Below are 23457 nucleotides of genomic sequence, written 5' to 3'. Positions count from 1 at the left end.
GTTGTAAACATATATAAACATGTAGACAAAGACATAGAAAAGATAGACAAACAAGAAACATTACATTATAGAACAGTTCTTGACTATAGAGAGAGAGGGGAGAGAGTGAGAGAAGAGAAGAGAAAAGAGAGAAAGAGAGAGTGAGAGAAGAGAGCGAGACCAACAGTGTATGTGTATGTATAAGTCCATTTGTGTTTTTTTTCTAACCTGAAGCCCCTGTAGAATTTAGTACAGCCATGGTGTTATGGAGCTGTCTCGGAATAGCTGTCCATCTATAAAGAGTTTGTCCACAATGAGAAAGACACGCTTACTCCTCTCCCTCTGTTGCCTCTGTACAGGATACAGCCTCTTGCAAAGTCTGTTTCCCTGTGGAAATTGGTAATTGAGACCGAATATGGTCCCTTTAAGCTCCCTTCCCGTGCTATTAATCAGCTCCTTTTGTTGGTAGTGTTCAAATTTTGCGATGATCGGTCGGGGACCCTTGGTCTGGTTGCACTCGGTGGAAAGCCACCTTGTTTACAGTCTCTAGAGGAAGTTTCAAGGTGGATTGCATGAATTCTTTGATCATGCCCTCTGGATTATTGGGTTATTGGATGCGTCCTCAGGAATCCCAGATAATATTAGACTTTCACGCATGCTATGACTTTGTATGTCTAGTAGCGACTCCCTCATCACCCTGTTTTCCCTGAGTAGACAATCCATGTTGGAATCATGGATTTTTACCTTGGCTGTGAGTGCCTTGTTTTCTCCTTGGAGCGTGAGAATGTCACTCTGGCTAAACTCCAAACTCCCCCTCAGCCCTGCTACCTCGTCACACAACTTGTCCAGCGATGCATGGATTCCAGCCAGAGCACTCTACTTCAACGGTAAGTAAATAGATGAATCTGTCTTACATTTTTTGTCTGGTTCTTTTGTGAGGTAGCCAGATCTTTCCATGATGGAGTATGTTGTTGCTCCATAGCATAAAGCTGTTGATAGTCGTCGATTTTCCTCAGGATATCCTTGGTATCCAGGTTGGGTCTTTACTGCAGCCAGTTGTTAACAAAAAGTTTTTAGCAATGCGCCTTTCCCACGACGACGACCGGTGTTTTTGTACTACAGCCACTTAGTACTATTGTATGGTTAGCGGTGTTTCCTAGCTCTTAAAATCTAACCGCGTCGCAGAATCCACACAAGAACAAGTTTGGTATTTGTATTTAATGAATTGCGGTTTGTTTTAATCAAAAATAACCAACCAAGTGTTTTCCAGCATACAATGTTCAGCTGTGCACAATGATGGCGTGTGATGACGCACCTTTAGTCTGATCCAACACGGATCCAACACTCCTAGCTCCGTCATCAAATTTAATGATGGTGTTGGATTCCTGCTTGGCCATGCAGTCGTGGGTGAACAGGAAGTACAGGAGGGACCTAAGCATGCACCCTGAGAGGCCCCGAGGTTGAGGATCAGCATGGCAGATGTGTTGTTGCCTACTCTTACCACCTGGGGTCGGCCCGTCATGAAGTCCAGGATCCAGTTGCAGAGGGAGGTGTTTAGTCCCAGGGTTCTTAGCTTAGTAACGAGCTTTGAGGGCACTGTGGTGTTGAACGTTGAGCTGTAGTCAATGGATAGCATTCTCACATAGGGGTTCCTTTTGTCCAGGTGGGAAAGGGCAGTGGGAGTGCGATTTGAGATTATGTCATCTGGGGATCTGTTGGGCGGTATGCGAATTGGAGTGGGTCTAGGGTTTCCGGGATAATGTTGTTGATGTGAGCCATGACCAGCCTTTCAAAGCACTTCATGTGCTTTGAGTTTAGGATTTAGGCAGGTTACCTTCGCTTTCTTGGGCACAGGGACAATGGTGGTCTGCTTGAAACGTAGGTATTACAGACTCAGTCAGGGAGAGGTTGAAAATGTCAGTGAAGACACTTGCCACTTGTGCATGCTCTGAGTACACGTCCTGGTAATCCATCTGGCCCCGCGGCCTTGTGAATGTTGACATGTTTTATGGAGAGCGTGACCACACAGTCGTCCAGAACAGCTGTTGCTTTCATGCATGCTTCAGCGTTGCTTGCCTCGAAGAGAGAATAAAAGGCATTTAGCTTATCTGGTAGGCTTGCGTCACTGGTCAGCTCGCGACTGGGTTTCCCTTTGTAGTCCGTAATAGTTTGCAAGCCCTGCCACATCCGACGAGTGTCAGAGCCGGTGTAGTAGGATTCAATCTTAGTACTGTATTGACGCATTGCCTGTTTGTTGGTTCATCTGAGGGCATAGTGAGATTTCTTATAAATGTCTGGATTAGTGTTCCTCTCCTTGAAAGCAGCAGCTCTAGCCTTTAGCTCGGTGTGGATGTTGTCTGTGATCCATGGCTTCTGGTTGGGATATGTATATACGGTCACTGTGGGGACGACGTCGTCGAGGTACTTATTGTCGAAGCTGGTGACTGAGGTGGTATACTCCTCAATGCCATTGGATGATTACCGGAACATATTCCAGTCTGTGCTAGCAAAACAGTCCTGTAACGTAGCATCCGCGTCATCTGACCACTTCCGTATTGAGCGAGTCACTGGTACTTCCTGCTTTAGTTTTTGCTAGTAAGCAGGAATCAGGAGGATATAATTATGGTCAGATTTGTCAAATGGAGGGCGAGGGAAAGCTTTGTATGTGTCTCTGTGTGTGGAGTAAAGGTGGGCTACAGTTCTTTTCCTCTGGTTGAAAATTGGCATGGTGATAGAAATGAGGTAAAACGGATTTAAGTCCCCAGCCACTAGGAGTGCCGCTTCTGGATGAGCATTTTCTTGTTTTCTTATGACCTTATACAGCTTGTTGAGTGCAGTTTTAGTGCCAGCATCAGTTTGTGGTGGTACATAGACGGCTACGAAAAATTTAGATGAAAACTCTCTTGGTAGATAGTGTAGTCTACAGCTTATCATTAGGTACTCTACCTCAGGCAAGCAATACCTCGAGACTTCCTTAATATTAGACATTGCGCACCAGCTGTTATTGACAAATAGACACACACACCCACCCCTCGTCTTCCCAGATGTAACTGTTCTGTCCTGTTGATGCACAAAACACAGCCTGATATATATTATCTGTGTTGTCGGTGAAACATAAGATATTACAGTTTTTTATGTCCCGTTGGTAGGATAGTCTTGAACAGAGATCATCCAGTTTATTCTCCAGTGATTGCCCGTTGTCCAGTAGAACGGATGGTAGAGGCAGGTTACCCACTTGCCGACAAATTCTCACAAGGTACATCAATCTCCACCCCCTGTATTTCCATCTGTTCTTCACGCGAATGACAGGGATTTGAGCCTAGTCTAGGTGGACAACAGTAATTTAATCCTGTCTTCTTCTTACACAAACCAGCTATAGCACCCATGCATTTCGCTACACCCTCAATAACATCTGCTAAATATGTGTATGTGGCCAGTAAAGTTTGATTTGATGTTTTACACACAAATGAACACACACATGCACACACGCACTCCAAACGCCAAACCCCTTACCTAGCCATCCAGATCTGGAGTTGGAGCCACCCAGAGCACACATGTCCGTCTCGGCACTGGGCAGAACGAACCCCACCACGAACACCTCCACCCCATCCGACATGAGGGCCAGGCCCAGCACCAGGAACAGCTGCCACTGGAACCTGCCATGGCCACACTCCTGGATGATCAGCTCATACTGCTGGGCCAGTTCTTCCTCGTCCCCCTGCCTCTCCTTCTCCAGCTCCTTACGTTCTCTCAGGCTGTCTGTGACGGGCTGCCCCAGAGCCACCTGCCCCTCCCTGGCCTTCCTGTCTCCAGCCGCTGGGATCCCCTGGTACTCCCCCTCGTAAATCTCATCTTCGTCATCATGGCCCTCTGTGGCATCGCTGGCATCACTGGCCTGGTCATTGTCATTGTAGCCTCCGTCCTGTCTCAGGGGATTATGGGAAAAGTCGTCCCCCTCGTCTACCTCGTCCTCAAACCGGCTGTATTTGCGCTGGGAGTACTCGTCTGTGGCGCTGTCCACGACCTTGTTGACCTTTTTCACGGCATGCCGCTTGGCCTCCTTGGCAATGTCCTTGGCCCCCTTCACTAAGGAAGTCCTGTTATCGTAGCTGTCGTCCATTTTTTACTCTGATGGAGGTTCAGGGGTGGAAGTACAGAGGGGTAGGAAGGGTAGGAGGGAGATGGATGTAAGCTGGTGGAGGGGTTTGGGAGCAGAGCAGAGTGGTGGATCTGAAGATGCAACAGGGGAAAACCCTGGACTCTGCAGTCACCACAGGAAGATACCCTCACTGGCTGTGGTGTTCATTGGTCCGGCTGTGGGACAAATAGACAAAGAGAAGGGGGGAAAGAAATACGGGGTGAGAGAAACAGAGAGGGGGAGATGGAAAGACGAGGAGAAAGAGAGGGGGAGAGACAGAAAGACAGGGAGGGAGAGAGAAAGAGACAGTGGAGACAGAAAGACAGGGGGAGAGACAAAAAGAGGGGGGGCAGAAAGACAGGAGGAGGGAGAAAAAGAGACAGGGGGAGAGAGAGAAAGACAGGGGGAGAGAAAGACAGGGGGAGAGGGAGAGACAGAAAGACAGGGGAGAGAGAGAAAGAGACAGGGGAGAGACAGAAAGACAGGGGAGAGAGAGAAAGAGACAGGGGAGAGACAGAAAGACAGGGGGAGAGACAGAAAGGTTCCAGTCAGATAAGGTGAATTCCACAGCTACATTCATAACCAGACAATGATGCAGAAACAGCAGACACCAAACTATCTTAAACATTCACTCACCGTCCTGCCTGCCTGCTCCCTTTCCTTTTGATCATTTCTTTGAGTGATGTGAAGAAAATGGCTTTGGCATATTACTCTCAGTTTATATTCACAAAGTACATTCAATTCCCGGGAGAGCTCTCCTGTTCTATATTTCATGAGTCGACACCAGTCTCAGGCCTTAAACAGAGATAGGAAATGTGCCGAATCATATTCATTTGTGTTGAACTAATAAACAAGGTTCTGGCCCAAATAAATGTGTCTTTGATAAAGCGCTGGTATATTACAGTGGATGTGGCGACCCAAGCAGAACCTTAGTGTCATCCTTTAATCCATGCAATGGGAGGATTCACAGGAAAACTGAAGGCAAATGACCAGTGTCACCAACACACACACACACAAACAGTGGGTGTTGGAAGGAAATTGATTTGGCAGGGTCACTGATTTCATACACATTAATTAGGGCACACACATAGTGGGCAGGGGAAACCCTCCCAGTTGTCAGAGGCCTGGGTTGGCTGGTGGAGACCCCAACATAACCCTGCAATGTGACATGATTTATTGTGTGTGATCAAAGTGTAAACTAAGACCTACAGTATATCACAGATTTACTTCATCTCCCTGGCTGCACTCTCATATTATAGCTTGCATAAAATATACATTACGGAATGGTGGGAAGAGGAGGTATATTGGAAACTGTCAACCAAGGATTTACTAAATCCTCCAATGGAAGAAGGCTGATTCTGTTGGAGACAGGTGTGTGTCCATATTTTGTCAAATATAAATGAAATTGTAGTATTTTTGATTAACAGAACCCACGGATGATTATGTGTGTGAGTAAGATTGTGTGTGTGTGTGTGTGTGTGTGTGTGTGTGTGTGTGTGTGTGTGTGTGTGTGTGTGTGTGTGTGTGTGTGTGTGTGTGTGTGTGTGTGTGTGTGAGAGAGAGAATGAGGGTGTGTGAGAGACTAAGGGTGTCTTTGAGGTCGTCCATCCAGTGTGTTTCTGAGCTGCTCTCTATAGGGCCTAATGAACAATGAAGCCCTGTCAGGAGGCCACAAATCACCGCCCAGGCTCCAACTCCCATAATGCAATTTTACTGGGCAAAATGACACCGCTGATTCAAGGTGACTCTGCTTATCCTGTTTGGCTCATTGGCTGGCTTCTGACCAATGATCCTTTTATATGTATTGTTAATTTTTCAGTACCCCTATTGCCTGTGTTATTTATCATTGTCTCTAGTAGCAGAGGCCTGTGTTATTTATCATTGTCTCTAGTAGCAGGGTCCTGTGTTATTTATCATTGTCTCTAGTAGCAGAGTCCTGTGTTATTTATCATTGTCTATAGTAGCAGGGTCCTGTGTTATTTATCATTGTCTCTAGTAGCAGAGTCCTGTGTTATTTATCATTGTCTCTAGTAGCAGGGTCCTGTGTTATTTATCATTGTCTCTAGTAGCAGGGTCCTGTGTTATTTATCATTGTCTATAGTAGCAGAGTCCTGTGTTATTTATCATTGTCTCTAGTAGCAGAGTCCTGTGTTATTTATCATTGTCTCTAGTAGCAGAGGCCTGTGTTATTTATCATTGTCTCTAGTAGCAGAGGCCTGTGTTATTTATCATTGTCTCTAGTAGCAGAGTCCTGTGTTATTTATCATTGTCTCTAGTAGCAGGGTCCTGTGTTATTTATCATTGTCTCTAGTAGCAGGGTCCTGTGTTATTTATCATTGTCTCTAGTAGCAGGGTCCTGTGTTATTTATCATTGTCTAGTAGTATTTATCATTGTCAGTAGTCCTGTGTTATTTATCATTGTCTCTAGTAGCAGAGTCCTGTGTTATTTATCATTGTCTCTAGTAGCAGGGTCCTGTGTTATTTATCATTGTCTCTAGTAGCAGGGTCCTGTGTTATTTATCATTGTCTCTAGTAGCAGGGTCCTGTGTTATTTATCATTGTCTCTAGTAGCAGAGTCCTGTGTTATTTATCATTGTCTCTAGTAGCAGAGTCCTGTGTTATTTATCATTGTCTCTAGTAGCAGAGGCCTGTGTTATTTATCATTGTCTCTAGTAGCAGGGTCCTGTGTTATTTATCATTGTCTCTAGTAGCAGGGTCCTGTGTTATTTATCATTGTCTCTAGTAGCAGGGTCCTGTGTTATTTATCATTGTCTATAGTAACAGAGTCCTGTGTTATTTATCATTGTCTATAGTAGCAGGGTCCTGTGTTATTTATCATTGTCTCTAGTAGCAGGGTCCTGTGTTATTTATCATTGTCTCTAGTAGCAGGGTCCTGTGTTATTTATCATTGTCTCTAGTAGCAGGGTCCTGTGTTATTTATCATTGTCTATAGTATAGTAGCAGGGTCCTGTGTTATTTATCATTGTCTCTAGTAGCAGGGTCCTGTGTTATTTATCATTGTCTATAGTAGCAGAGTCCTGTGTTATTTATCATTGTCTATAGTAGCAGGGTCCTGTGTTATTTATCATTGTCTATAGTAGCAGGGTCCTGTGTTATTTATCATTGTCTCTAGTAGCAGGGTCCTGTGTTATTTATCATTGTCTCTAGTAGCAGGGTCCTGTGTTATTTATCATTGTCTATAGTAGCAGGGTCCTGTGTTATTTATCATTGTCTATAGTAGCAGAGTCCTGTGTTATTTATCATTGTCTATAGTAGCAGAGTCCTGTGTTATTTATCATTGTCTCTAGTAGCAGGGTCCTGTGTTATTTATCATTGTCTCTAGTAGCAGGGTCCTGTGTTATTTATCATTGTCTCTAGTAGCAGGGTCCTGTGTTATTTATCATTGTCTCTAGTAGCAGGGTCCTGTGTTATTTATCATTGTGTCCTGTGTTATTTATCATTGTCTATAGTAGCAGGGTCCTGTGTTATTTATCATTGTCTATAGTAGCAGGGTCCTGTGTTATTTATCATTGTCTCTAGTAGCAGGGTCCTGTGTTATTTATCATTGTCTCTAGTAGCAGAGTCCTGTGTTATTTATCATTGTCTCTAGTAGCAGAGTCCTGTGTTATTTATCATTGTCTCTAGTAGCAGAGTCCTGTGTTATTTATCATTGTCTCTAGTAGCAGAGTCCTGTGTTATTTATCATTGTCTCTAGTAGCAGAGTCCTGTGTTATTTATCATTGTCTCTAGTAGCAGGGTCCTGTGTTATTTATCATTGTCTCTAGTAGCAGAGTCCTGTGTTATTTATCATTGTCTCTAGTAGCAGGGTCCTGTGTTATTTATCATTGTCTCTAGTAGCAGGGTCCTGTGTTATTTATCATTGTCTCTAGTAGCAGAGTCCTGTGTTATTTATTATTGTCTCTAGTAGCAGGGTCCTGTGTTATTTATTTATTGTCTAGTAGCAGTCTCTAGTAGCAGAGTCCTGTGTTATTTATCATTGTCTCTAGTAGCAGAGTCCTGTGTTATTTATCATTGTCTCTAGTAGCAGGGTCCTGTGTTATTTATCATTGTCTCTAGTAGCAGGGTCCTGTGTTATTTATCATTGTCTCTAGTAGCAGAGTCCTGTGTTATTTATCATTGTCTCTAGTAGCAGAGTCCTGTGTTATTTATTATTGTCTCTAGTAGCAGAGTCCTGTGTTATTTATTATTGTCTCTAGTAGCAGGGTCCTGTGTTATTTATTATTGTCTCTAGTAGCAGGGTCCTGTGTTATTTATCATTGTCTCTAGTAGCAGAGTCCTGTGTTATTTATCATTGTCTATAGTAGCAGGGTCCTGTGTTATTTATCATTGTCTATAGTAGCAGGGTCCTGTGTTATTTATCATTGTCTATAGTAGCAGGGTCCTGTGTTATTTATCATTGTCTATAGTAGCAGGGTCCTGTGTTATTTATCATTGTCTCTAGTAGCAGGGTCCTGTGTTATTTATCATTGTCTCTAGTAGCAGAGTCCTGTGTTATTTATCATTGTCTCTAGTAGCAGAGTCCTGTGTTATTTATCATTGTCTCTAGTAGCAGAGTCCTGTGTTATTTATCATTGTCTATAGTAGCAGGGTCCTGTGTTATTTATCATTGTCTCTAGTAGCAGAGTCCTGTGTTATTTATCATTGTCTCTAGTAGCAGGGTCCTGTGTTATTTATCATTGTCTCTAGTAGCAGAGTCCTGTGTTATTTATCATTGTCTCTAGTAGCAGGGTCCTGTGTTATTTATCATTGTCTCTAGTAGCAGAGTCCTGTGTTATTTATCATTGTCTCTAGTAGCAGGGTCCTGTGTTATTTATCATTGTCTATAGTAGCAGAGGTCCTGTGTTATTTATCATTGTCTCTAGTAGCAGGGTCCTGTGTTATTTATCATTGTCTCTAGTAGCAGGGTCCTGTGTTATTTATCATTGTCTCTAGTAGCAGAGTCCTGTGTTATTTATCATTGTCTCTAGTAGCAGAGTCCTGTGTTATTTATCATTGTCTCTAGTAGCAGAGTCCTGTGTTATTTATCATTGTCTCTAGTAGCAGGGTCCTGTGTTATTTATCATTGTCTCTAGTAGCAGAGTCCTGTGTTATTTATCATTGTCTCTAGTAGCAGGGTCCTGTGTTATTTATCATTGTCTCTAGTAGCAGGGTCCTGTGTTATTTATCATTGTCTCTAGTAGCAGGGTCCTGTGTTATTTATCATTGTCTATAGTAGCAGGGTCCTGTGTTATTTATCATTGTCTATAGTAGCAGGGTCCTGTGTTATTTATCATTGTCTATAGTAGCAGGGTCCTGTGTTATTTATCATTGTCTCTAGTAGCATTGTCTCTAGTAGCAGGGTCCTGTGTTATTTATCATTGTCTCTAGTAGCAGGGTCCTGTGTTATTTATCATTGTCTCTAGTAGTCCTGTGTTATTTATCATTGTCTATAGTAGCAGGGTCCTGTGTTATTTATCATTGTCTATAGTAGCAGGGTCCTGTGTTATTTATCATTGTCTCTAGTAGCAGAGTCCTGTGTTATTTATCATTGTCTCTAGTAGCAGAGTCCTGTGTTATTTATCATTGTCTCTAGTAGCAGAGTCCTGTGTTATTTATCATTGTCTCTAGTAGCAGGGTCCTGTGTTATTTATCATTGTCTCTAGTAGCAGGGTCCTGTGTTATTTATCATTGTCTCTAGTAGCAGGGTCCTGTGTTACTGCTTTGTCTTGGACTGTTCTTTTTTTTACAGAGAACCTTATTTAGATGAACTTCGCTGAGCTTTATTACAGAGGACACTCGGGTTAGGTGTTGTTAAATAACCATCTTCTGGGATTTAATATGAAAACCTGTCTGTCTCAACCCGTCTGTTATACTGTACTACTCTCCTATTGGATCCCATTCTGCAGTTTATATTTTAGAACTCTGCTTCTGTTTGGTGAACTCAGAGTCAGGCCCTGCCAGTGGCTTGTCAAGACTCCTGACAGACTCTCAAGACATTGATGCTTCCTTGTGTTTCATGCAGGTCATGAGTTGGGTGATCACACACCTCTAAATACAAAGTACGTACGTATGCACGCACGCACGCACACACACACACACACACACGCACACATGCACACACGCACACACACACACACACACACACACATGCTCTCTCACTCATGCTCTCTCACTCATGCTCTCTCTCTCTCTCTCACACACACACAGTGGGTTGTGGGTGTGTGTGTGTGTCCAGTGTCTGTCTGTCAGAGAGTCTGTAGAGCATAGCCCAAGCCGCCCTGTCAGTGGTGATGAGGATCAGTGAAGAACTGTGTGCATACCAAGGCCCTCACACTCCACCTCACCTGACCACCACTGACGAGACTGAGAAAGCACAGGCCGCCAGATCAACAGGGGCAGTCACACTGCTATTTACCATACCACTCCCAGAGATTGGCCCAGTGGGGTTCCTCTGTCGCGGGAAATATGTATATATTTAGATATTTCTTCATTTGATTATTTTACTTTTAGATTTGTGTCTATTGTTGTGAATTGTTAGATACCACTGTACAGTTGGAGCTAGGGACACAAGCATGTCGCTGCTCCCGCAATAACATCTGATAAATATGTGTATGTGACCAATAACATCTGATAAATATGTGTATGTGACCAATAACATATGTTAAATATGTGTATGTGACCAATAACATCTGATAAATATGTGTATGTGACCAATAACATCTGATAAATATGTGTATGTGACCAATAACATCTGATAAATATGTGTATGTGACCAATAACATCTGATAAATATGTGTATGTGACCAATAACATCTGTTAAATATGTGTATGTGACCAATAAGATTTGATTTGAGTGGACTGGCATACAGAGGGTTAACACAAGACATGCAGCTACCATTAGTGTGAACTGTCTGAGGATGGCTTGAAATAGGCCCTGGTCTAGCGATAGCCCCTGTCTGGGTGATGGATGGTGCCTCTGCTTTCCTTCAGCCTCTTTAGACTGGGGAAAAAACTCTAGGTCAACTATTACGTGGCTGCAACTTTCCAACTAATCCGCAGACAAATGACCAGATTCAAGACATGATTTTAGGGCATTTTGCCGGGCTACTGACACTAATAAAAAGTTATCACAAACTGAGAAAAGTATTTATTGTGTTAGCAGGTTAGCATTTTTTTGCCATGAATCTTGTTCTGGAGTTGGTCTGCAGAGTGGTAACTAGCTGGCACAGCCACAAAGTCATAAAATGTAACCTAACCTTAACCACATTGCTAACAATAATGCCTAATCCTCAAACTAAGAAAAAAAAAGCACATCTGTATTTACATTATTTTTTTCAATATAGCCAATTATAACTTTGTATCTGGCATATCTAAGGGGAAATCACTCAGTTTTGCCTCCAAGACAAGACTCATGACAATACACATCAACCTGCATTTTGTTACAGGTTAAAGATGACACTATATAATAGAGATTTAAATGAGAGTTTGAGAAGAAGGAAACAGAGAAAACTTTTTAATGTAAGAATGCTGTTAATTGACTACCTTTTGGACTAAAGGGAAATACACTACCGTTCAAAAGTTTGGGGTCACTTAGAAATGTCCTTGTTTTTGAAAGAAAAGCACATTTTTTTGTCCATTAAAATAACATAAGATTGATCAGAAATACAGCGTAGACATTGTTAATGTTGTAAATGACTATTGTAGCTGGAAACGGCAGATTTTTTTATGGAATATCTACATAGGCGTACAGAGGCCCATTATCAGCAACCATCACTCCTGTGTTCCAATGGCACGTTGTGTTAGCTAATCCAAGTTTAGCATTTTAAAGTGCTAATTGATCATTAGAAAACCCTTTTGCAATTATGTTAGCACAGCTGAAAACTGTTGTCCTCATTAAAGAAGCAGTAAAACTGTCCTTCTTTAGACTAGTTGAGTATCTGGAGCATCAGCATTTGTGTGTTCAATTACAGGCTCAACATGGCCAGAAACAAATAACTTTCTTCTGAAACCCGTCAGTCTATTCTTGTTCTAAGAAATGAAGGCTATTCCATGCGAGAAATTGCCAAGAAACTGAAGATCTCGTACAACGCTGTGTACTACTCCCTTCACAGAACAGCGCAAACTGGCCCTAACCAGAATAGTCTGGGCACTGGCTGGGCCACTCAAGGACATTCAGAGACTGGTCCCGAAGCCACTCCTCTGATGTCTTGGCTGTGTGCTTAGGGTTGTTGTCCTGTTGGAAGGTGAACCTTTTCCCCAGTCTGAGGTCCTGAGTGCTCTGGAACAGGTTTTCATCAAGGATCTCTCTGTACTTTTCTTCGTTAATCTTTGCCTCGATCCTGTCCCTGCCGCTGAAAAACATCCCCACAGCATGATGCTGCCACCACCATCCTTCACAGTAGAGATAGTGGCAGGTTTCCTCCAGATGTGATGCTTGGTATTTAGGCCAAAGAGTTCAATCTTAGTTTCATCAGACCAGAGAATCTTGTTTCTCATAGTCTGAGTTTTTAGGTGCCTTTTGGAAAACTCCAAGTGGGCTGTCATATGGCCACTCTACCATAAAGGCCTGATTGGTGGAGTGCTGCAGAGATGGTTGTCCTTCTGGAAGGTCCTCCCCATCTCCACAGAGGAACTCTATAGCTCTGTCAGAGTGACAATTGGGTTCTTGGTCACCTCCCTGACTAAGGCCCTTTTTCCCAGATTGCTCCCCCGGCTAGCTGTAGGAAGAGTCTTGGTGGTTCCAAACTTCTGCCATTTAAGAAAGATGGAGGCCACTGTGTTCTTGGGGACTTTCAATGCTGCAGAAATGTTTTGGTACCCTTCCCCAGATATGTGCCTCGACACAAACCTGTCTGGGAGCTCTACAGACAATTCCTTCAACCTCATGGCTTGGTATATATAGACAGGTGTGTGCCTTTCCAAATCATGTCCAATCAATTGAGTCTCATAGCAAAGGGTCTGAATAGTTATGTAAATAAGGTTGTTGTTGTTTTTCGCTTTGTCATTATGGGGTATTGTGTGTAGATTGATGAGGAAAATAACGAATTTAATCCATTTTAGAATAAGGCTGTAACGTAACAAAATGTGGAAAAAGTCAAAGAGTCTGAATACTTTCCAAATGCACTGTACTAATTAGGTGGTTAGAATGAAAAACAAAGCTATTTTGTAGCAAGAGGAGTTTACTGGTTTCCTGACCAACACCTACTGAGGGCAGTAAACACTTCATATGTTTTCATAAGATCATAATAGATAATCAATACTGCCTGCTTTGTGCAGTCTGAATGACAGACTGGACCAAACATACTCACTCACTCACACAAAGCAGTAATGAAAAACGAGCTGCCAGTGTCCTTGCCCTCCCTTTATGCACTCCACTTGCATTTTGACTATTTTTAATGATGTGGTTCAATGTGAATGCAAGTGCAAACATCCTATGATGAAATACGAGCAACTTATGCTCCTTATTAGACTAATCCACACTGTTTTTTATTCAATATCCTGTCACATACTTTCACATTCAACCAATGTCGGGGATGCAATCTATATTTGAATGTATTCAGTCTTAGTCATGTTTGACTTGTGAGTGTCCTCCCCTTTGAAAGACAAGCGTGGGTAGACGGTTTGTTCCATCAGCATCAAACAGGGCAGGTCCAATCTCTAAATGGACCGACCCGCACGTAATCCCATCAAAATGGAGACCGCATGACCTCATCTGCAAGAAAGAGCCTGGGCCTGGGAGGTATTCATTTAGGAGATCCTGATGACATTACATGGAGAGAGAGAGAGATGGTGGAATACAGAACAAAGAGAGGAATGTATAAAGAGGGATGGGAAAAGGGAGTGGAATGGAGACAGGAGGAGTGGAGAGAGATGAACGGGGGAGGAGGAAGGAGAGATGAGATGGGTAACTGGAAAGAGGAGAGGGGTAGACAGAAAAGAAAGAGAGAGGGTTGAAGGAGAATAGAGAAAGTGAGAGAGGAATGGAGGAGAGCTAAGGCCCACTAGCCATGTAGGTACACAGATTACCCCTGAAAGAAACCTGCTTCAATAGTGCTCTGTAGTGGAGTCAACCTTCACAAGGACATTTTGATAATGGCGAACGGTTTAAAGTAAACTTTTATGGTTACTTCGTACTGCTGTTGCCGGTTGGAAATCCCTTTTTAAGCTATAATAACTGGAATGATTAATTTTAATGTTGACTTCAATCAATCCCCTGCTTAGTGTTGATAAGACATAGGAATTCCCCCCATGCCAATAACAATAGAACAGTTCCCTCACCACTGCAGTGTCCTGGATCTGAGCCCCTCCCTGTTCAACTGGGTCCTAGACTTCCTCACGGGTCGCCCCCAGGTGGTGAGGCGGGGCAACAACACCATTTCTATGCTGATCCTCAACACAGGGGTCACCCAGGCAGCGTGTGCTCAGCCCCCTCCTGTACTCTCTGTCCCTTAGGACTTAGTGGATACACAACAGTGGTAGGCCTGATCAACAACAATGCTGAGACGGCCTACGGGGTGGAGGTTAGTGCCCTGGCGGAGTGGTGCCGGGGAAATAACCTCTCCCTCAACATCAACAAAATGAAGGAACTGATCATGGACTACAGGAGACAGCAGAGAGAGCACGCCCCCATTCACATTGACAGGGCCGCAGTGGAGAGGATCACTGAGGACCTGAAATGGTCCCACCACACCCAAACCGTAGTGAAGAAGAGCCACAGCACCTCTTCAACCTCAGGAGGCTGAAGAAATTCAGCGTGACTCCTAAGATGCTCCTGAACTTCTACAGATAAACCATCGAGAGCATTCTGTCGGGCTGCATCACCATCTGGTACGGCAACTGCACCGCCCACAACCACATGGCTCTCCATAGCTTGCCAGTTACTCTGCCTGGCACCTTAGACACTGTCACTTGCTGGCTACCACCCGGTACTCTGCCCTGCAGCTTAAAGACTGCTGCCCCATGTATATAGAAACATTGAACACTGGTCACTTTAACAATATTTACACACTGTTTTAGCCACTTTGTATGTACTGTATATACTGTATTCTAGTCATGGCTCATCCTGTATTAATACTGCTGTACACACCTTTTTTCTATTCATAAACTGCCCATGCTGTCTATACACACAATTTATATATATATATATATAGATATAGATATATATTCCAGGCTTGGGCATTGCGCATTCTGATATTGCTCGTTCTGATCTTTTTTATATTTTGGGATTATGTGTGTATTGTTATTGTATTGATAAATATTACTGCACTGTTAGTACTAGAAACACAAGTATTTCGCTGCACCTGCTATAACATCTGCAAACCTGTTTGTGCGACCAATAAACTTTGATTTAATATGAATGGAACTAATAGTGTTGTGACAGTGCTGGTCAAAATGAATGGCACTTGGATATGCACTCAACTCCCCACTCTACAGTGTGTCCTACATTAAAACTAAAGGCTGAAATACATTGCATTCACTGAACAGCACATCCAGCTGATTTCACAGATGCAGGGTATAATGGCCAATTATATATCAGGTAACTGCTACTGATCTCTGGGATTTGTATTAGAATATCACCTAGTTCCCATTTACGAAAACTATGTCACATAATACTTAGCAGTTACATTTGAGTCAGGAAGGGAGGGATGATCCAAACAGGTTATGTGCCTTGGCTCCCAGAGAACACACACTGGTTCCTGTTTGGCCCATATGGTCACCCAGCCATGCCAGCCCCTTACCACCGAGCTAGGAAACACAGAGAGCCCTAACAGAGAAGCTGGAGAGCACACCACTTACCACCGAGCTAGGAAACACAGAGAGCCCTAACAGAGAAGCTGGAGAGCACACCACTTACCACCGAGCTAGGAAACACAGAGAGCCCTAACAGAGAAGCTGGAGAGCACACCACTTACCACCGAGCTAGGAAACACAGAGAGCCCTAACAGAGAAGCTGGAGAGCACACCACTTACCACCGAGCTAGGAAACACAGAGAGCCCTAACAGAGAAGCTGGAGAGCACACCACTTACCACCGAGCTAGGAAACACAGAGAGCCCTAACAGAGAAGCTGGAGAGCACACCACTTACCACCGAGCTAGGAAACACAGAGAGCCCTAACAGAGAAGCTGGAGAGCACACCGCTTGCTGCTGAATGCAGCTTTTACACTATAGTCTGTGGCTGTGCTTCACCAGGTTGACAGCCGTTTGGAAAGAGGCAAACCCAAAATACAACATGAGAGAAAATTGTGAAAATGGAGGCATGCATGTGTGAAGAGATGTGAGACTTTGCAGGAAAAACCTTGCTCTGATAAAGAACAGTACTATGGGTATCCTGAGTAAGAGAAGTATTCTAGTATGAAAAACAAGGATTCAATTCTGTGGTTCAAATGTTCATTGAAGATGGGCAAGCGAGTTTAGAGGACGTGGCTGAATAACATTATTTTACAATGCCAAGTAATTACCGGGTTGACTCATTCCAGATATATGCAAATGATTTATCTGTTAATGTTTCATTTGCTTCGTGCTTAGACCGGGGGACTTACAAGGCTGACGCACTGGGTCTATTTGGAGCCTCCACTTTTACTGAATTGTCATTGGGCCAGTGTCAATGAACTAGCTCTCAATGATGTAGCTTTGAGTCAGGTGGGGTTGCTATAGTGGTTGGTTCCTAATCTTTTTTAGTTACTGTACCACCAACTAAATTGTGCTCTACCCGGAGTACCCCTGAAGTACCCCCTCATGTGCATTTCACCAGTAGGCCTATGGTCTCATGAGTCTTCTCAAGAACCCCTTGTAGATAGGCCAAGTACCCCTAGGGGTCCTAGTACCCCTGGAGTACCCCATACACCCTATAGTGTATGGTCCACCTGGGAGAAAATGGTTTGGATTTAGATTTGACCCACCTTGCACACACTGGTTGAATGAATGTTGTTTCCACATCATTTCAATACAATTAAGTTTAACCAATGTGAAATATACTTTGAATTGAGTCTGTGCCCAGTGGGGTGTGTCAAGCATATAAGATACAGGATTGATTGGTGATCTGATGTGAAAAAGACAGCCCTTTCCTCTTCCATTAGCTTTTTCCTTCATCTGAAAGCCATGGCCTACACATGACTTCATTTTGCTGTCAACACCATTAAAAGTCAAGTGAGGCTAAAGAAAAATAGTCTCATATTTCCCACCAAATGTCCAGCTAGACAAAACCTCACATGAAAATATGTCAAGCCGTTTTGAAGACAACTTAAATGGTACCCAGCAAGCTTATAATTCTCCTACTACAGAGCACTTTGATGCAAATTTCCCCTTCACTGGACGTTCTCTTTGGTAGCCTATCAATCGTTGAATCAGTACCCAGCTCGCTACTGTACCCGCAGCCTTGCGCTCTTTTTGGCGGTATGCAGAGTGCTTTAAGCGCCCGGGGTGACTGGCCGCCTGATACTCATTCAACGCAGACGAGAGCTTGTTTCAGACTTGCAGAGATGTTAGACATTAGCAACTATTGACTTCAATTTTATTTGAATAAAGAACAAATATCATGGACATCATGACTTTACTTGGTGGGTATGTCTAAAGGGATAGCCTTGATGTATCAGGACTAAAACCAAACTGTATTCTTTGATGTTAGCCTACATTATAGCTTAGTATCCCAAATACTCCAAGTAGTGTATCTAGATGGTTTGAAGCACATGTTTTACACGGACTATAAAGAAAAGTCAAGCATAGACACTCCATTCCAACAAAAACACCAAGCACATAATATTTGTCAGTATGGTTTCAAAGGCAATTCCACTGAAAAATCTGGTAAACTTCAGACGTAAGCTATGAATGAGACTGAGCAGTAAATAGCATTTTATTCTGAATAAAGTGGGTATTCCTGCCAACATCCCCCTCACAGTTGCACTGCAGTCAGTCATACAAGAATTAGGCCTACGTAACCGAACTTTGCATATGACAATATCAAAAAGTGTATTTTGCTATTTTACTTTACACTTAGCCTATAATGAACATTATGCTGTATTCCGCGAAAGGCTATATGAAGCAATGTAAACGAATCACTGTAGGCTAGCCTACTTGAATAAGAACAACCTCTGCTTTCCCACAACGTTCCCTCGAGAAATCAAAGCGCTTACCTTTGTTTGAGAGAGGAAAAGTGGATGGCCCTGATTGTTAGCCATTGCACCAGGCGAGTTGCTTGTGTCTTACGAATCTGAATTTGCTGCTATCACACTGTAGAACTGAGGTAGTTCATGTCTTCCGGTGTGTTTTTTCGATGCAGTTCTCTCTCTGCAGTAGGCTACTTCAGGAAAAAGGAGATAGACAGAGAGAGAGAGAGAGAGAGTCAGAGAGAGAGAGAGAGAGGGGGGGGCAGAAGGGGCAGGGGATAGCTAGGAGAGAAAGTAAAATCAAAAATTGTATTTCATTGAGTGATGCAGGCAATTCCATCTAATGGAACAATCTCGTTAGAGGGAGAATGACGTGAAACACTGCGACGTGCAGTACTGTAGGATGTGATGAGAGGTTTTGATTTCCAGACTGAGGCTTTTTAACGAACATATTTTCTACAGATTTAAGAGCTCATGTTATTCTTCAAATACATTGTTAAAGTTTCATATTGAGCAATGGAAATGGATCGTTTTTGCATGTTTTTGGGGCAAAGCAACAACAAAGAAATTCAGATGACATGCTGAAGATGAATGGCATACATTTGAAAGGCAAATTAATTGTGCTGTAAAACGGATTGTATTTGCTGAAAAGTTTGTGCCATATAGTCTTATGTTAATGTGACAGTGTATCATTGTGACTCGTTATTGTAATGGAGTCAGTTTTGTTCTCGCCGGCATCATTTCAAATTCCATTTGATGCGACAACAGCTCGACCTGTTGCAAACCATTGTGCCAAATTATAATTCCCGCCACAGTCTCGAACAGCGTAGTGTGTAGGCTAAATAAAACACATTTACAAATTCACCTCATAGCAATGTTTTCAAGTTCACTTGATTAAAATGATTAATTATGTATCTTAAATATTTGAAAACATACAAGGCTGGTATAATATTGAAAGTAGTTCATCCTGCTAAAAGCGCAGTGCGTTAGGGGGGATAATGAATTATTTAAATGACTGATTTCCTTCGATAAACTGTAACTCAGTAAAATCTTTGAAATGTTTGCATGTTGCGTTTATATTTTTTTTAGTGTAGTTTGTAACCACAGAAGGCCAACTAGGCGACATCAGCTTTTTCATATTACGCTATCCACGGTCCTGAAAGACATTTTCCGCGAATGACCGCTGTCCATGGTCCTGACTCCATAAATGATTTCAGTGATTAATTTGCGCCTTAAAAACACCACTACTACATCGCGTTGGTGGATAGGACAGACACTGGATACATGAATTATTCTTGACCTTTCCATTAAAGTTCTTCAGAAAATTCTGTGAATTAGGCCAATGTGATATGTGGGCCACACCACAATTTTCTCTCAATAAGCTAAATGGCTGAGTCATGAGTCAGTCCTAATCTGAACAACCACTAGAAACATTACAGGTTCCACTGTTTGTTTTATGCTTGATTAGTTACAAGCATGATTTCATCAAGATGACCCAAGCAAATATGAATAGGCATGCTTTCCTACTTAATTCGGCCTTACCTTAGTAGGTTACATCTATTTTCTTTTGTGTCTCAGTGAAGCTTTCTGTCTGGTTCATTCTTGTTGTAACTCCATTCTTAACCACAGATCGGGCTTTTTCTCAATTATAATCTAAGAAATGTGTTGGCCTTTTGTGAAAAGCACCGGATCTGCTCTCACTAAATGTTAAAACAGAATTTCAATTGGGATATTAATATGAGTTCTTCCCTTTCTGCTAACATAGGTGTGCACCTGCACAGAGCAATACAGGGCAGTCCATGACCCAAGGCTGGTGTCACTAGAAGAATACCAGAAGAAGAATACTGACTGACAATCAATTAACAAGATGCCATGCGTGTCTAATGCTTCTCAATCTATAATGAATGGCACCCATCATTACTTGGCAGAACATTGGCTGTTGCAACATGAACTCCATGAATGCTATTAATTTAGTCAAAGTGTTTCAAAGTATCACCCTGATCTATCAACACGCCCAGGTCAGTGCACCTTCTTCTCTGAGCAATAACACTGAGGGCATAGTGATCACTGTTTCCCTGTTCAGCATTGAATATGAGTAATATAGCTGATGAAAGTAACTGCAATCAGTCATGAAAAGAAAAAGAGACTTCAAAAGTATCTGAGAGTTTATTATTTGAGTTATTTCTATGCACACAATACAGTACGACACAGATTATAATTCTTACCTGTTACAGAATATCACACAAAGACTGTATGTATAATAATGCTGTATAATTACATAACGGAACACAGGCTCTCTCAAAGATAAGTAGGTTCTTCTGATGAAGTGAGAGACAGTGAGCACTGTGCTTGTTATGTCAAATCCTAGCACTTCTCAAACCCAAGAGCTGTGGAGAGAGACGGTCAGAGAATAAAGTGAGGGACTGATGCAAGCGGCAGCACACTCAGTCCTACAGTACTCACATCATTAAAGACCAAAATCCGTCGTAGCAGTACCACAGAGGAACAAGATCCACTGCAGAGAGATGATTATTATCTGCACAAAACATCCCGTTTAATGTTCCTCTGTGGGGGTTACCTCTTGCTGTATATGAGATTTAAGTCATAGTAAGATATGATTGTCAAAGGATTGCATTTAAAATGGATTCCAGCAGTTTGAGCTAAAATCAGAGATGTAGAGGGTAGCACTGGTGTAATGATACTGTCAGGAATTGGTGGTATTTTGTTGATATATTTTTAGGGGGGATTCTGTTTGAATGTCAAGAAATATACCGTACGTAGCGTGAATTAAATACCATCACAGTACATTTCCCACATGAAGAAATGCATTTATATACAGAGACACACTCACATGCACACATACCGGCATGGACACACTCACACTTACAAAAGAGAGGCACCTGTCTTTGTCCTCTGATTTTGATGATTCACAGGAGCGGTGATCTGAGGCTGGGGACACTCTCTGCTTTTCATTCAGAGCTGGAAGACAACATCTCCTCAGGCCTAAGACTCCATTTACTACTTCTGGAGAGCCAAGGAGCACTTAGCTTAATGTACGGGAGAACAGAATGGCCCTCTCTCTCTCTCCCACACACACACACTCTGACGCACATGGCCACACACAAACTCTGACGCACATGGCCACACACACACAAACACACCATCATATCACATATTCATTCACATTTCAAAGAATCCTACTTACACCAAACATGCCTATACCCATAGATACACAGAGATGCACATTAGCAGCCATTAATAGTTATAGCTTGGGTAGACTAGTGCTGCAGTCTAGCCATAAAGTGTGTTATCTTTGTCCAGACAGCGATTTAGACATTGATGATAATTGTTTTTGCCTAGTGGGAGAGGTAACTGACTTAGCTCCCACCTTCCCACTCTCTCGTTTCCTCTCTTCTTCTCTCTTATTGGTCAGCAGACCTTTAGCCCTCTCTTACACAGTTGCCAGGGAGTATACTTACATTATATAAATGGAGACAGCATGGCCATATTTACAGACACAATACCAAGTAGCCAGTGATTGTTTTGGAAAAGAGCATCATAAAAGCAAAAGGACACTGGTGTTATTGTCGTGGTGATGTGATAAATGACTGTAGCCTGAGGGGGATGTCCAATATCATCAACATGCAATCAAAAGTACTCTGAAAACAGCAGGCAGCTAAGAAAAGTGCTTCACTGACTATTATCCCCATTGTCTTGTATGAGAGGTCACCACTGTCAGATATGGGCAGCAAATGGGTTAACATCATCATGATTGATGACAGCACATTGTTGTTGTTGTCAGGAATTGTGGCTCTCTGCAGACAGATCTAATTCAAATCGATTGTAGGCAGCAGCAGCAGTTTTGTAGAAAGTTATGTTATTTACAGTTTATTACAGTACTATAACCAATTGAATTATAGGAGGTAAATACTGTACATTGTACAGTACATGTACATGCATCAGGTAGCGTAATGTATTAAACAAACTTACTTACTTCCTTAGGCCCATCGCTCCTTTGGGAGCATAGGCCATCGATGACTCTTCTCTATGGCACTCAGTTCCAGCTCATTCCACCCCAGGCAGGGATTCTTGATATCTGGCTAATGTACAGTAGCAGTCAAACATTTGGACACACCTACTCATTCCAAGGTTTTTCTTTATTTGTGCTATTTTCTACATTGTAGAATAACAGTGACAACGTCAAAACTATGAAATAACACATATGGAATCATGTAGTAACCAAAAAAGTGTTAAACAAATCTAAAATTATGTTACATTTGAGATTCTTCAAAGTGAACACCCTTTGCTTTGATGACAGCTTTGCACACTCTTGGCATTCTCTCAACCAGCTTCATTAGGTAGTCATCAGGAATATATTTCAATGAATAGTTGTGCCTTGTTAAAAGTTATTTTGTAGAATTTCTTTCCTTCTTAATGTGTTTGAGACAATCAGTTGTGTTGTGACAAGGTAGAGGTGGTATACAGATGATAGCCCTATTTGGTAAAAGACCATGTCCATATTATGGCAAGAACAGTTCAAATAAGCAAAGAGAAATCGACAGTCCATCATTACTTTAAGACATTAAGGTCAGTCAACCCGGAAAATGTAAAATACTTTGAAAGTGCAGTCGCAAAAACCATCAAGCACTATGGTGCAACTAGCTCTCATGAGGAGTGCCACAGGAAAGTAAGACCCAGAGTTACCTCTGCTGCAGAGGAGAAGTTATTTAGAGTTTTTAACCTCAGAAATTGCAGTCAAAATAAATGCTTCACAGAGTTCAAGTAACAGACACATCTCAACATCAACTGTTCAGAGGAGACTGCGTGAATCAGCACTACAATAAACAATCCCACACAAAGACATGGGGGGAACAGAGAGTTAAATACACAACAAGTAAATGAGGGAATTGAAACCAGGTGTGTGGAAAAACAAGACAAAACAAAATGGAAAATGAAAAGTGGATCGACGATGGCTAGAAGACCGGCAACGCCGACCGCCGAGTGCGACCCGACTTCGGTGGAAGTCGTGACAGTACGCGCAGGCTCCAGCAGCGAGCCGACGCCGGCCTCGGGGACGTCCCGGAGGGCGAGGCGCAGGGCGATCCGGACGGAGACGGTGGAACTCCCGCAGCATTGAAGGGTCCAACACGTCCTCCACCGGAACCCAGCACTTCTCCTCCGGACCGTACCCCTCCCACTCCACGAGGTATTGAAGGCCCCTCGCCCGACGCCTCAA

The 23457-nt window shown here is 42.7% G+C and overlaps 1 protein-coding gene across 1 annotated transcript in view; it reads right to left on the bottom strand.

Annotated features, from left to right (window-relative positions):
* Positions 1 to 18388, bottom strand: part of LOC115140170 (synaptic vesicle glycoprotein 2C-like) — a 76330-nt gene extending 57942 nt beyond the window's left edge. The window contains exons 1-2 of the mRNA XM_029678344.2: positions 18249 to 18388; positions 3493 to 4293 (exon numbers count right to left, since the gene is read on the bottom strand). Coding sequence (XP_029534204.2) covers positions 3493 to 4099 — 607 coding nt within the window. The 5' untranslated portion in view covers positions 4100 to 4293; positions 18249 to 18388. The remainder of the gene's footprint in view (positions 1 to 3492; positions 4294 to 18248) is intronic.
* Positions 18389 to 23457: the final 5069 nt, after the last annotated feature.

The sequence above is a fragment of the Oncorhynchus nerka genome, linkage group LG13 (genome assembly GCF_034236695.1).
Source record: "Oncorhynchus nerka isolate Pitt River linkage group LG13, Oner_Uvic_2.0, whole genome shotgun sequence".
Classification (NCBI taxonomy): Eukaryota; Metazoa; Chordata; class Actinopteri; order Salmoniformes; family Salmonidae; genus Oncorhynchus; species Oncorhynchus nerka.
Note: the sequence above shows the minus strand (reverse complement) of the source record. Positions and strands in the feature narration are given on the sequence as shown.